Here is a 14814-nt window from a genome sequence, read left to right as displayed (position 1 = left end):
GTTTGATTGCCCAAAATTATATATATATGACATGCCGCGCCGAGTATTTTTAGCGTTTTTTGTAGCAGTTGCTCTGAAAGTTATGATGTAACCGGCAATCTCTGCAACTCACACACTAGGGGAACGTGTCAGGAGGACGTTGTCTGCAACAAGTGGAGTCTAAGTGACAGATGGTAAAAAGAAGGTCAAGTAACCGGATACATTGTATTGTAGTGCGCGGTCCACTGGTAAAAACTGCCCACAAACTTCTATAACGCTATCTGTCTGCAGTATTTATCTATTTGGTAATGATCGTATTATCCGTCCATCTAGTGAGAAATGGGCAGGTCAACACTCCAAAAGTACAAAAAATAAAGAACTTTATTACCCAAAGTAAAGCCTTTAAGTGCTGTCAGGATCTTCTTCAATCCTTGGGGTAAATCCTTTAGTCTTTCTATTTTTGGAATGCTGGTAATCTGACCTTCTATCTATCTATCTATCTATCTATCTATCTATCTATCTATCTATCTATCATCTATCTATCTCCTATCTATCTATCTCCTATCTATCTATCTATCTATCTATCTATCTATCTATCTATCTATCTATCTATCTCCTATCTATCTATCTCCTATCTATCTATCTATCTATCTATCTATCTATCTCATATGTTGCTGAAAAAGTAAGGTTAAAGTTTGTTGCCGCTATACATTTTAAGCGTTACTTTACAGAAAATGTCATGCTACTATTTGTTATAATGGTATCTGTTGATCTATTTGTCTTCTTGTTACCTTGCTATCTCTGTATCTGTCTGTGTATCCAGCTATCTATTAATTCATCCATTTGTCTACCTTCCTATTATTCATTGGCCTATTATTTAGTTACATATCCATTATCTATCAGCTTCTTACCTGTCTATCTATTTATCTATCTACAAATGCAAGTGAAGGCAGCCCTCCAAATATGCAGTGAAAAAAATAACATGGTTTATTCCAACAGAGACATTTCAGTTGTATACAAATGAAACGTTGTTGTTGGAATAAACAACATAATTTTTTTCAATGCATATTTGGAGTGCTGCCGTTACTTGAATCTATGAGTACATAGGATATGTTTGCCGGATCTTCAGGATTTGCACTCACTCTTGAAAGAGTTCAACACAGTGCTACTTCACTATCTATCTATCTATCTATCTATCTATCTATCTCTCTATCTATCTCCTATCTATCTATGTATGTATCTATCTCTCATATCTATCTTTATCTATCTCATATCTAGATATCTCTATCATATCTATCTTTATCTATCTCATATGTAGCTATCTATCTAGCTATCTAATCTTACTTAAGATTTAAGTAAGTATCTATCTATCTACTATTTAATGCATGGTCACCTCTCAACCTGATCCTAGGGGGTGTGTCCCTGCACAATCTGTCCAATTACTTCTGCCAGTGTTAGAATACATAGGGACACGCCCCTGAGGAATTTAACATTATGAAGTTATGAGAAAAACAAGAGTTACTAATCTATGGAACAAGAACTTATTAGGATATACATGTTACGAACAGTGACATATGCTGTTTAACTTCTTCTGAACCACCCATAGACAATTTACCTCCGAGTTGTCCTCTCATAACCCTTCATGGGCCTTCTGGTACGACCTTGCAGAGCTAAGCAGCTACACAAAAACACTCAGCTGTAAAGCAGAGAGCCAGTTGTTATAACAATTGGACATCCCATAAAGAACATTACTGTGTAACACAGTTATGGGAGTCTTTTCCGCAACAAGGACATTGGCACCCACCTTTTTGGAGCAATGGCAAAGCCCATGTTGCTTCAAGAAGTTCATTTGTATATTGCCAATAACAGTGATCTCTCAGCAACAAAGGTAGTGATTCATAAAGGGAAAATAGTGTCTCATTCAATTGACCCTAACCATCTAACTAGAAGGCTGGGCTGATATGCTGTTGCCACAACCCAAATGGAGGGAACCGGAGGATGGGAGTAGCAGTGGCGGATAATGTGCCACCTGCTAGGCCGAGCACACTCAACCAAGCCCCTAGCCCCTCTCCTGGACTGGACACCGTTGAGGGGGGTCCTGCAGCTCTACCTGGGTGGTGGTGGTAGTAGTTTCCCTTGGGGCACTTCCAGTTGGAAAGGTGACCTTTCCTCACTGAGCCAGTGTAGTGTTGGTCGGAAAGGCCCTGATAGTACAGCAGGCATGACTCAGGAAGCCAGTAGTGCAGTTGAACAGGGAACAGCTTTATTAAGCAACTAGAACAGGTATAAATGGCAGCTTCAGTTCAGCTTCATCTCAGGCAGGGGCGTAACTACCATAGAGGCAGCGGAGGTGGCTGCCACAGGGCCCGGGCCATTAGGGGGCCCATGTCAAAAGTTCACCACGGGGCCCCGCCATTCCTAGTTACGCAAATGATCTCAGGGCTGTCTCTAGATGAGCCTAGGATAGTTAAGAATCCTCCTGAAGGCTGTATGGATAGCCGTTGATACCTAATCTTAGTGCTGTCACAGGGATGGATCTGCACTTTGTCACAGGTACACACTAGACACAGACTGAGCCTCAATGGGCACCCGGGAGACCTAGGTCTCCTACAACCCCACTCAGTAGCCTGTGAATAGCAAGGGCTGAACCAAGCTAAAGTTCTGAACAAAGAGGGGGAAAAAGGACAAAGGGAAAGATGAAAAACAATGTATGTAAAACAGAACATAAAGGACGGGACATACCAATAGAGCACAGAGACACAAAAGACAAGCATTTAAAACAGTAGAACTCTGGGATGCTGCATTGGAATCAGGTGACACTAACCTATCTATCTGCAGGGCTGAGTTGATATGCTGGGGTCTGGTGACACTAACCTATCTATCTGCAGGGCTGGGGTGATATGCTGGTTCTGGTGACACTAACCTATCTATCTACGGGGCTGGAGTGATATGCTGGTTCTGGTGACACTAACCTATCTATCTGCAGGGCTGAGTTGATATGCTGGGGTCTGGTGACACTAACCTATCTATCTGCAGGGCTGGGGTGATATGCTGGTTCTGGTGACACTAACCTATCTATCTACGGGGCTGGAGTGATATGCTGGTTCTGGTGACACTAACCTATCTATCTGCAGGGCTGGGGTGATATGCTGGTTCTGGTGACACTAACCTATCTATCTGCAGGGCTGGGGTGATATGCTGGTTCTGGTGACACTAACCTATCTATCTGCAGGGCTGGGGTGATATGCTGGGTCTGGTGACACTAACCTATGTATCTGTAAGGCAGGGTTGATATGCTGGGGTTTGGTGACACTAACCTATCTATCTGCAGGGCTGGGGTGATATGATGGGGTTTGGTGACAGACTCCCTTTAAGGACCCCTCCTGTACTATTTCTGGATCATCACATTTGACATGTACACATGCGGGGCACAATATCCACAGTTTATTTCAGTTGGTGTCTATCATTGGTTCTATGTTGTATAACACGGCTGCCTCTGTCTCCACCAACTAATTAAAAATTGACAACTATTGTCGCTTGCTAATTAGCCCCGCGCAGCGTGTCACCCGTTACGGTGCGGTGTGCTACACATGTGTAACAAGGTGAACTTCTTGAACATGTGTTGCTGACATTTCTTACACACACTCTGATATCAATGCCCCTGACGTTCCTTGTGGCGATGAAGCCTTATGGATTGTCGCATTATTGTATTTTCACAGTTTTATGTACATCTGAGATTGTGTATTAGGTGTCACTAAACAATGAAATCGCGATTCGGGGAACCCGTCATTTCACAGTAACAGCCTGAGCTTTGTCTATGAACTATTAATGGAAAAAAAATGCCATTTAATTTCTCATTTTTTAAAGGAACTCTCCAAAACTGATACATTATATTAGGCCCAGTTCAGGTCCTTAGAAGTACACGTAACATGAAGCTATTGGGTCCCAATGCAGAATCTGTACCCCCTGACTGTAATGTATTGTTGTGGATGCAATGATGGGTCAGTGATGTAATTTATAGAGGTGTTATCTTCTATTGTAATCCTGTCTCTGATGTAAGTGAAGTGACATGCTGCAAAGAGAATTGTCAAGTGTCTATTATTATGCTTAGAGGTCAGAGTGAATATTGCAGGATATAGTAATTTTTTTTTTAAATATAGTGAGATGGACAAAATTAAAAACTAAAAATATGTTTAACTTAAAACTTTATATAAAAAAAAACTGCTTTAAACATATTGATTGAAAATTCATGTGAACTGCACACCTGCGTCCGGTCTCCACTTTGTGGGTTTCTGTCTGGAGACAGAAACCCGGCAGTCAGTGTCTTCCCGTGAGCGTTTTGTGCCTCTCCGCGGCGAAACCGTTTTTTTTTTTAACCAGACGCAAAGTCCTGCATATCCGACTTTGTGTCTGGTTAAAAAAAAACGGTTTCGCCGCGGAGAGGCACAAGACGCTCACGGGTGGACACTTTGCAAACCCATTCAAGTGAATGGGTTTGAAAAGTGACCGCCGGTTTTCCGTCTCCTGTCCAGATTCTCGGGCAGAAGACGGAAACCTGCAAAGCAGAGACCGGGCGCAGATGTGAACCCGCCCTTATCTGTGCCCGTGCACTATGGTCATTGCTCTAGTTCCCAGTCCCTTGCTCCACCCCTGCTTAATAAATCTAATTTCTTATTGGTTATTCTATTTTTGTTAAATTTTTTTGTTGCAAACATACAAACACAATCCCATCAGCACACTAGTGTTTATTCCTTCCATTGCAGAGCTATCAATCTCTAGCATATCGTACTGCCGCATTTGACAGCTGTAGATATTTACATTTATAATGCATCTAATTGGCCGTTCCCTTCTTTTGCAGCAAGCGTCATCGGCTGATTTAATGATTAGAAACATCCTCCTGGTGCATGCTGGGAGATACGGCTGCAGGGTGCAGACCACGGCTGACAGTGTATCAGATGAGGCAGAACTGCTTGTTAGGGGTGAGTATGCTTACATGTCTCCCTTGATTTATCGCCCAGTCACGCTGGCATCGGGCACCGGGGTGCTGAATTGTATGTGCCACGTGACGCCGGAATGTTCGTAATTAGTGGAAATGAAGGATGAAGATTTAGAATGTAACAAATACCAGACGTTTGATGCAAATTATCTCCATGATGAACAGTAATTACATTTTCATGCACATTTGTGTGTCAACAGAATAGACTAATGAATCAATGTAGAGCATACCGGGCGACTTGGCGACAGCGTGTATTATTCAATGAGAAGCGTGCGGTTCGCTGTATGTGAACTTGTATGAACTACAAGGATGTATGTTTACACGGATAGAGCTGTATTTACGTGTCTTCTTTATATAGATATTGGGGCAAATTCATTTAGGGCGTGAAAAGTTGCAATTTTTTCCACAAGCTGACTATTTTGCTAATTTTGTAGAAGGGGGTGCGGTGAGGGGTACAACCACTATGCGGTGCACTTGTTCAATGCCAATGGAGACCCGCTCAGGCAATCCGTATAGAGCAGGACAGGGCTGTATTTCAGGTACTGTCCCATTGTTTCAGACAGCAGGTACGGTTTTCAACTGTATCTGCATCCTTAGGATGCACATATAGTAGAATACAATGGAAGAGTATAGTGATGAAGTCTACGGCAGGGAGACATGATGCATGTGAATGAATATGAATGTGTGTATAAATTGTGTGTTTGTATTCATGTGTCTCTCTATGAGTGTATATATATATATATATATATATATATATATATATATATATATATATATATCTTCTCCATCATTAAAGTTTTAACGTCGGAAGAGGGTTCTTGACTTGGGGAGGAGTAAGTTCCACTCCGAGTTAAATACCTACCTGCAGACTTACCAATATAAACCCTTTAAAATACACCCCCAAACCCCTCTAACCAATAAAGACCAGGACCACTGTATTGGATTTAAACTTGGCCTGTACAGGCCGATTTATTAAATGCATTAATAAACGTTCAATAAGTATCAGGTATAAACCGACATAAGAGGCGGCACTTTAACATACATCAAACACTGAACATAAAATATGACATACCCTACCCTACCTATACTAACTTAAAGTGCAACTTACTAACGATCACAACCAATGGTGGCAAGCTCCGCTCCTGAGTACCCAGGCGCATGACACACACTCTCGAGTGCCCCTTGAGTAAAGTGAAGCCTCTCCCCCCAGCGCCGCACCTCCCATGAGGCGACCTGAAGTGACCGCTTCAGGCGGCGCTATGCCGGGGCCCTGGGGGAGGGTGGCATTTTTGCTGACCTAAGCCAGTCCAGGACAAGCTGTCCTGGACTGGCTTAGCGTCACTATCTCGGTAGCCCGGCACGGGAAGTGAGCGGTGGATTGGGGCGGCCATGTGGACACAGCGCTGCTCCAGCGGCCGCCCCTCGCGCTTAGCAGAGAGCAGGTCCTCTCCCTGTCTGCTCTCTGCCTGCTAATGATACTCGCTACGCCCCCCCCCTCGGGGGGGAAGGGGGGGGAGCCGGCTTTCTGACGTCCGCCTCAGGCGGCACAAACCCTAGCTTCACCCCTGTCTTCCCCAAGGGACCCTAGCCCAACTAGAGGACATCAGAGGCCTTCACACTCCACCCCAGGATCCCCATTCCACTGATGAGGTCCTTTTAACCAACCACAAAATCTCACACCCCACTAAAACCCTGCAAACACACCAACCAAAGTACCGCTACCAAAAGGGAGCGTGGGCGGGCAACTTCTTCCCTGGAGACAGACAAGTGACGTGGTAACCCTGCCTTATAACACCTTTGACTCAATCCCCTTTTTTCCGATCTGCTCATGCCAACAGTTAGCCTCTCCGTGACCCCATCCTCTCCCCTGTCATGTCGTCTCTATCCCCTAGTGTCTAGGGCCTTGTCTGACCAATGCTACCCATAGCCGCTGGGTCTGCTGCTTTACACCGCTGGGATCTAGGTGCAGTGCCTGTGAATAGATATGGCTCTGATCACAGGCAATGAAACTCTCAACTAGAAAGTGAAATAAAAGGAAAAATGAAGAAAATAGAAATGTAAATCTCATCAATATTTGGTGTGACCTTTGCTCTTTGGAGGAGGAGTCCTGGAAGTGATGATCCGGCCCCTGCAGAGCCCTGGTCTCAGTATCATCCAGTCTGTCTGGGATAACATGAAGAGACAGAAGGATTGGAGCAAGCAAGAAAATCTGTGCTTAGTTCTCCAAGATGGCAGGAACAACCTCCCTGCCACGATGTGCCAAAAACTGTCTGCAAGTACCGAGAAGAACTGAAGGAAGGGAAAGAGCAAAGGTCACATTAAATATTGATAGAATTTAGAAATTTCTCATTTCTTTTATTTCTTTTAATTGACAAAATAAACTATTAACACTTCTATCATTGAATGCATTCAGTATCCCCACCCTCCTTTCACGCGCACACTGCCTAAAACTTTTGCATCGTACTGTGTGTATCTAAGTGCATTATAACAGCCCATTGAATGTTGTACGTGAGCCAAATTTTCCAAGTAGAAACCAACAGAGACATAGAAAATTGGTCGACATGAAACAAGCATATGGCTTCTCTGGTACAGTACGGTATTTCATTCAACTACATGAGCCCTAAGTGTACGGCATGTGCACACATATGTTCATGTATTTATGTACATGTAGATGGGGGGGGGGTTTGCATTGTAAAGAAAGGTATTTTCGGAAGTTATTAAAAGGCCATCTGAACTGTGTAATGGCTGGAAAGAAATCTGCCCATCTGGATGATGTGTAATTCTACCGTAACTCAGATAGGAACATACTGTGAGCAAATCTGCATACACCTACACACTATACATCCCCAGCCATAGAGCTGACGGTGTATGGCGGTGCAGGGTAATGACTAGTTTAGTTATCAGATTGCACACGCGGTATCGGCTGTTATCATTAAATACGGCATTTCTTTTCCTAACTTCGGGTATTTTGCAGTCTATCATGTTTTATCTGCTTTGGTCGGAGCTGCTGCTCATCTGCTCCAGAACAGTCGGCCACCCTGCCATGGAAGCAAAGGGTCATGGCGTCTCATACGATAAAGGTCCCGAATGTCTCAGGGCACGGCTGATTATTACAAGGCTCCTGCTTCTTCCTACATCGGGTCAGACGCCTAGGCTCTTCAATGGAGATCTTCAACCAGTTGGGGACTGGCGTAGATTTCCATTAGAACCATTCCATTGCCTACATTGTGGCAAGTGAGGTGCAGAACGGAGGTTGCTGAGTATATTTGGCGCCAGAAAAGGGCCTAACACTGGCACAGAGGGATTGATAATTTTCCCCCATTGTGAGCACATATGGATAATGACCAGTAATAACAGTAGGGGACTCATTAGGGGTATACACCCAACTGATAACATGCAGACACCCCTTGGGGGGATGGTACGAATTCAACAAATGAATGGGACACCGCTGCAATACTCATAACAACCACTATAAAATATATAGCATGAGCACTGCAACTCCCAGTACAGTGGTACGCAGCAGTGTCCATGTGAATAATGTCCTAGGTGAGATAGACACTTACTTCTAGCTGTGTGTGTCTATGATCCTTTCATACTTGGCTCTTTCTCCCTTCATTCCTCCATCCTTATCCATAAAATTCCAGCTGTAATTTGATACTTTAGTGAGTCGACAGTCTGTCTTGGCGAGACCAAGATGGATTGTGCAGAGATTTCAGAGAGAATTACAGTTTAGGTAGGTGGGATAGGAAGAAAAGAGCCTGTAAGTGGAGAAAGAAGCATTTTTTTTTTCACCTAGATTGTTAGTCCCATATAGGGATCACAATGTACATTTTTCCCTATCAGAATATCTTTGTAATATGGGATGAAATCCACACAAACATGGGGGGAACATACAAACTCCTTGCTGATGTCGCCCTTGACTGGATTCAAACCCAGGATTCCAGCATTACAAGGCTTCAGTGCTAACCACTGAGCCACCATGTTGCCCTTAAAAGAGAAAGAAGCATTTTTTCTGATAAAATATATTATGAAGTTTATTATATTGACTTGTCCTATTAATTAAAAATGAGTGATTATTAATGAGATATGATAGTCCGTCTTGGGAGTCCAAGATGGATTGTGCAGAGACTTCAGAGAGAATTCCAGTTTAGGTGGGTGGGAAAGAAAGAAAAGAGCCTGTAAGTGGAGAAAGAAGCATTTTTTTCTGATAAAATATATCATAAAGTTTATTATATCAACGTGTACTATTAACTTACACTATGCAAAATTGGAAGAAAAGTTAGTTATTATTTAAAAATATCCCCCTGATAATACAAGGCTGAGATACTTAACAAAGTTCAGGTGCAAATGTGCAAATATGAGACTTTCTTTTGCATCACCCCAGCCACTTTCCTAAAAACCATCACCCCCTCCGCCAGCTATTGGGCTAGGAGGAATGGAACTGAAAATTCCAGTCCTGATAAATCTCCCGCCTAGTCTTCATCCTTCTAGTACATTGAATAAGTTGCCATAAGACCACAATTATACAGCGAGAAATTGAAGGCGAGGTCCAATCCCAGACGCCAGATCTGTTATAAAGTTGGGTCAAACACTTAGAAGAAGGTCAGAAGGCACAAGACAGATTAGCAAGATTAGACGCTACAGTAAGATCTGTATTAGATGAATCGGCCACTTTAGAATCCGATGACTCAGACACTATAGACCTCTTTACATGTCACACATCTCATTACTACTCGGATCCAATTTGCTTACAAGATATCCCATTATACACAATTGTTTTCTATGGCTTTTGTAGTCAAAGATCATTAACCTGCGGTTTGGGCAAGGTCAAGGGTTAAGTGACTGTGGCTGAGATTTACATGTAAATGACTTAAGCAGGAGCCCTGTGGTCACCACTTACCGCACCCACATGACCATAGAGCAATTGTCTGTATATATTTTATATACCAATGTACAAATAACATAGGAGTGGACAGTACAGAGATCTTTCCAAGGATCTCTCTATACCAAGTCCAGTCCCCTCTAGATCTAGAAGGGGCATCCTCTAGATCTGGAGGTTAAAAGGTGAGGATGTGCGGACTGCCGGCAATGGGTGGCACACAGCACGGGTGTTGAAGCCCTGTTTCCATGGCCCCATTCATTGAATGGGGGTTGTGGAAGCACAGTCGTAAAACAGGAACCCCGCACAGATCCATGTAATACAAAGTCACGCGCGTGGGCCGATAGAAATGAATGGGTCAGTGTGCTATCCAGGAAAAACCTGGGGTCGTGTGTAAGGGGCTTAAGAGCGGAGAGACTGTAGAAGTCATTGTCACATGATGTCTAAGGGGTACAAGTACTTGTACAAGTTCAGGAGTCACACCTGGATGACTTTCTTGAAAGAAGCTAGAAATGTTTGGGATAGGATGTTAATTCAGGGATGTAGTCCAATCGCCACATTTTGAATTGTGAAGGATTTTTTGTTGTTGCTGGCCTCGTGAGATATTTTTGCTTTTTTCTGGATCAACTTGGGTTTATAGGTTGGACTTGTGTCTTTATCCAACCTTATCTACTATGTCATATGTTTACATCAATGGAGAGAAAGGAATAAGCCAATACCAGTCTCCTTCCCTGGTGGCTAACCTCTCCTTGGAGCAAAATATCAGATATGTTGAAATCTTCTTTCCTCCAAAATATGGCATCCAGAGAGAGTTGAGTGGTCCCCATTTACTTTAGATGGTTAGGTGATCTTGAAAAAACATGGTTGTTTTAGCCAAGGTGATATGCTGGTTCTTGTGACCCTAACCTATCAATACGCAGGCTGGGGTGATATGCTGGTTCTGGTGACACTAACCTATCTATCTGCAGTGCTGGGGTGATATGCTGGTTCTGGTGACACTAACCTATCTATCTGCAGGGCTGGGGGGATATGCTGGTTCTGGTGACACTAACCTATCTATCTGCAGGGCTGGGGTGATATGCTGGTTCTGGTGACACTAACCTATCTATCTGCAGGTTGGGGTGATATGCTGGGTCTGGTGACACTAACCTATCTATCTGCAGGGCTGGGGTGATATGCTGGTTCTGGTGACACTAACCTATCTATCTGCAGGACTGGGGTGATATGCTGGGTCTGGTGACAGTAACCTATCTATCTGCAGGGCTGGGGTGATATGCTGGTTCTGGTGACACTAACCTATCTATCTGCAGGGCTGGGGTGATATGCTGGTTCTGGTGACACTAACCTATCTATCTGCAGGTTGGGGTGATATGCTGGGTCTGGTGACACTAACCTATCTATCTGCAGGGCTGGGGGGATATGCTGGTTCTGGTGACACTAACCTATCTATCTGCAGGGCTGGGGTGATATGCTGGTTCTGGTGACACTAACCTATCTATCTGCAGGTTGGGGTGATATGCTGGGTCTGGTGACACTAACCTATCTATCTGCAGGGCTGGGGTGATATGCTGGTTCTGGTGACAGTAACCTATCTATCTGCAGGGCTGGGGTGATATGCTGGTTCTGGTGACACTAACCTATCTATCTGCAGGGCTGGGGTGATATGCTGGGTCTGGTGACAGTAACCTATCTATCTGCAGGGCTGGGGTGATATGCTGGTTCTGGTGACACTAACCTATCTATCTGCAGGGCTGGGGTGATATGTTGTTTCTGGTGACAGTAACCTATCTATCTGCAGGGCTGGGGTGATGTGCTGGTTCTGGTGACACTAACCTATCTATCTGCAGGACTGGGGTGATATGCTGGGTCTGGTGACACTAACCTATCTATCTGCAGGGCTGGGGTGATATGCTGGTTCTGGTGACAACAACCTATTTATCTGCAGGGCTGGGGTGATATGCTGGTTCTGGTGACAACAACCTATCTATCTGCGGGGCTGGGGTGATATGCTGGTTCTGGTGACAGTAACCTATCTATCTGCAGGACTGGGGTGATATGCTGGGTCTGGTGACACTAACCTATCTATCTGCAGGGCTGGGGTGATATGCTGGGTCTGGTGACACTAACCTATCTATCTGCAGGGCTGGGGTGATATGCTGGGTCTGGTGACACTAACCTATGTATCTGCAGGGCTGGGGTGATATGCTGGGTCTGGTGACACTAACCTATCTATCTGCAGTGCTGGGTTGATATACTGGGTCTGGTGATAACCTATCTATCTGAAGGGCTGAGGTGATATGCTGGGCCTGGTGACACTAACCTATCTATCTGCAGAGCTGGGCTGATATGCTGGGTCTGGTGAGCCTAACCTATCTATCTGCAGGGCTGGGGTGATATACTGGTTCTGGTGACACTAACCTATCTATCTGCAGGGCTGGGGTGATATGCTGGTTCTGGTGACAGTAACCTATCTATCTGCAGGGCTGGGGTGATATGCTGGGTCTGGTGACACTAACCTATCTATCTGCAGGGCTGGGGTGATATGCTGGTTCTGGTGACAACAACCTATCTATCTGCGGGGCTGGGGTGATATGCTGGTTCTGGTGACAGTAACCTATCTATCTGCAGGACTGGGGTGATATGCTGGGTCTGGTGACACTAACCTATCTATCTGCAGAGCTGGGCTGATATGCTGGGTCTGGTGAGCCTAACCTATCTATCTGCAGGGCTGGGTTGATATACTGGTTCTGGTGACACTAACCTATCTATCTGCAGGGCTGGGGTGATATGCTGGTTCTGGTGACAGTAACCTATCTATCTGCAGGGCTGGGGTGATATGCTGGGTCTGGTGACACTAACCTAGCTATCTGCAGGGCTGGGGTGATATGCTGGTTCTGGTGACAACAACCTATTTATCTGCAGGGCTGGGGTGATATGCTGGTTCTGGTGACAACAACCTATCTATCTGCGGGGCTGGGGTGATATGCTGGTTCTGGTGACAGTAACCTATCTATCTGCAGGACTGGGGTGATATGCTGGGTCTGGTGACACTAACCTATCTATCTGCAGGGCTGGGGTGATATGCTGGGTCTGGTGACACTAACCTATGTATCTGCAGGGCTGGGGTGATATGCTGGGTCTGGTGACACTAACCTATCTATCTGCAGTGCTGGGTTGATATACTGGGTCTGGTGATAACCTATCTATCTGAAGGGCTGAGGTGATATGCTGGGCCTGGTGACACTAACCTATCTATCTGCAGAGCTGGGCTGATATGCTGGGTCTGGTGACACTAACCTATCTATCTGCAGGGCTGGGGTGATATGCTGGTTCTGGTGACAGTAACCTATCTATCTGCAGGGCTGGGGTGATATGCTGGGTCTGGTGACACTAACCTATCTATCTGCAGGGCTGGGGTGATATGCTGGTTCTGGTGACAACAACCTATTTATCTGCGGGGCTGGGGTGATATGCTGGTTCTGGTGACAACAACCTATCTATCTGCGGGGCTGGGGTGATATGCTGGTTCTGGTGACAGTAACCTATCTATCTGCAGGACTGGGGTGATATGCTGGGTCTGGTGACACTAACCTATCTATCTGCAGGGCTGGGGTGATATGCTGGGTCTGGTGACACTAACCTATGTATCTGCAGGGCTGGGGTGATATGCTGGGTCTGGTGACACTAACCTATCTATCTGCAGTGCTGGGTTGATATACTGGGTCTGGTGATAACCTATCTATCTGAAGGGCTGAGGTGATATGCTGGGCCTGGTGACAGTAACCTATCTATCTGCAGGGCTGGAGTGATATACTGGCTCTGGTGACACTAACCTATCTATCTGCAGGGCTGAGGTGATATGCTGGGCCTGGTGACAGTAACCTATCTATCTGCAGGGGTGAGGTGATATGCTGGGTCTGGTGACACTAACCTATCTATCTGCAGGGCTGGGTGATATGCTGGTTCTGGTGACACTAACCTATCTATCTGCAGGGCTGGGGTGATATGCTGGGTCTGGTGACAGTAACCTATCTATCTGCAGGGCTGGGGTGATATGCTGGGTCTGGTGACAGTAACCTATCTATCTGCAGGGCTGGGGTGATATACTGGGTCTGGTGACAGTAACCTATCTATCTGCAGGGCTGGGGTGATATGCTGGGTCTGGTGACAGTAACCTATCTATCTGCAGGGTTGGGGTGATATGCTGGTTCTGGTGACACTAACCTATCTATCTGCAGGGCTGGGGTGATATACTGGGTCTGGTGACAGTAACCTATCTATCTGCAGGGTTGGGGTGATATGCTGGTTCTGGTGACACTAACCTATCTATCTGCAGGGCTGGGGTGATATACTGGGTCTGGTGACAGTAACCTATCTATCTGCAGGGTTGGGGTGATATGCTGATTCCGGTGACACTCCCTACAGATAGAATTTTCGAATGTGTTAAACCAATCGATGCCAAAGGCCAGTGATGTTAAATACGGCCACTCATTGTATATAGATTCTATATTTCTGAAGGCCGGGTAGGGTAATCTTTACAAGGCCTTATCAGCCGTCCGCTCTCGCTTATATGTTTAGATTGATTATGGTGACGCGGGATGGCATTAAAAACAACAAGTGACAGGAGCCCCATCTGTTTGGATTAAATATATTGTTCCCTCTTTTATAGTTTTTATCATTATTCCCCAGATGACAATGAGAGGAGAACGGTTATTAATATACTTCACTTGGAGGGCAAAATCAATCCTGCAGTAGATAATCTGTCACCTCCACTTTATGTGAGCCATGTAACCTACATATTTATCATACATAGTGCCGACAACTTTCCATCCGGCTTCCTCCTGCATAAAACAAGCCGGGTCAAAGAGCGCTGATTACATGTAGGAGGAACATACTATCCTGCTGGAGTCCATCCATCACTTAACCAAACCCATCGCTCCATTGAACTTGCTCCATAGAT

At 45.0% G+C, this 14814-nt stretch overlaps 1 protein-coding gene across 2 annotated transcripts in view; it reads left to right on the top strand.

The window, feature by feature from the left end:
* CNTN5 (contactin 5) overlaps positions 1–14814 on the top strand; it is a 1103706-nt gene that overhangs the window by 974370 nt on the left and 114522 nt on the right. For both annotated transcript variants that reach the window (XM_075266105.1, XM_075266104.1), the window contains one exon: positions 4838–4958. In XM_075266105.1, the coding sequence (XP_075122206.1) occupies positions 4838–4958 (121 nt within the window). The remainder of the gene's footprint in view (positions 1–4837; positions 4959–14814) is intronic.

The sequence above is a fragment of the Leptodactylus fuscus genome, chromosome 2, assembly GCF_031893055.1.
Source record: "Leptodactylus fuscus isolate aLepFus1 chromosome 2, aLepFus1.hap2, whole genome shotgun sequence".
Classification (NCBI taxonomy): Eukaryota; Metazoa; Chordata; class Amphibia; order Anura; family Leptodactylidae; genus Leptodactylus; species Leptodactylus fuscus.
This window is presented reverse-complemented; position numbering and strand designations above follow the sequence as displayed.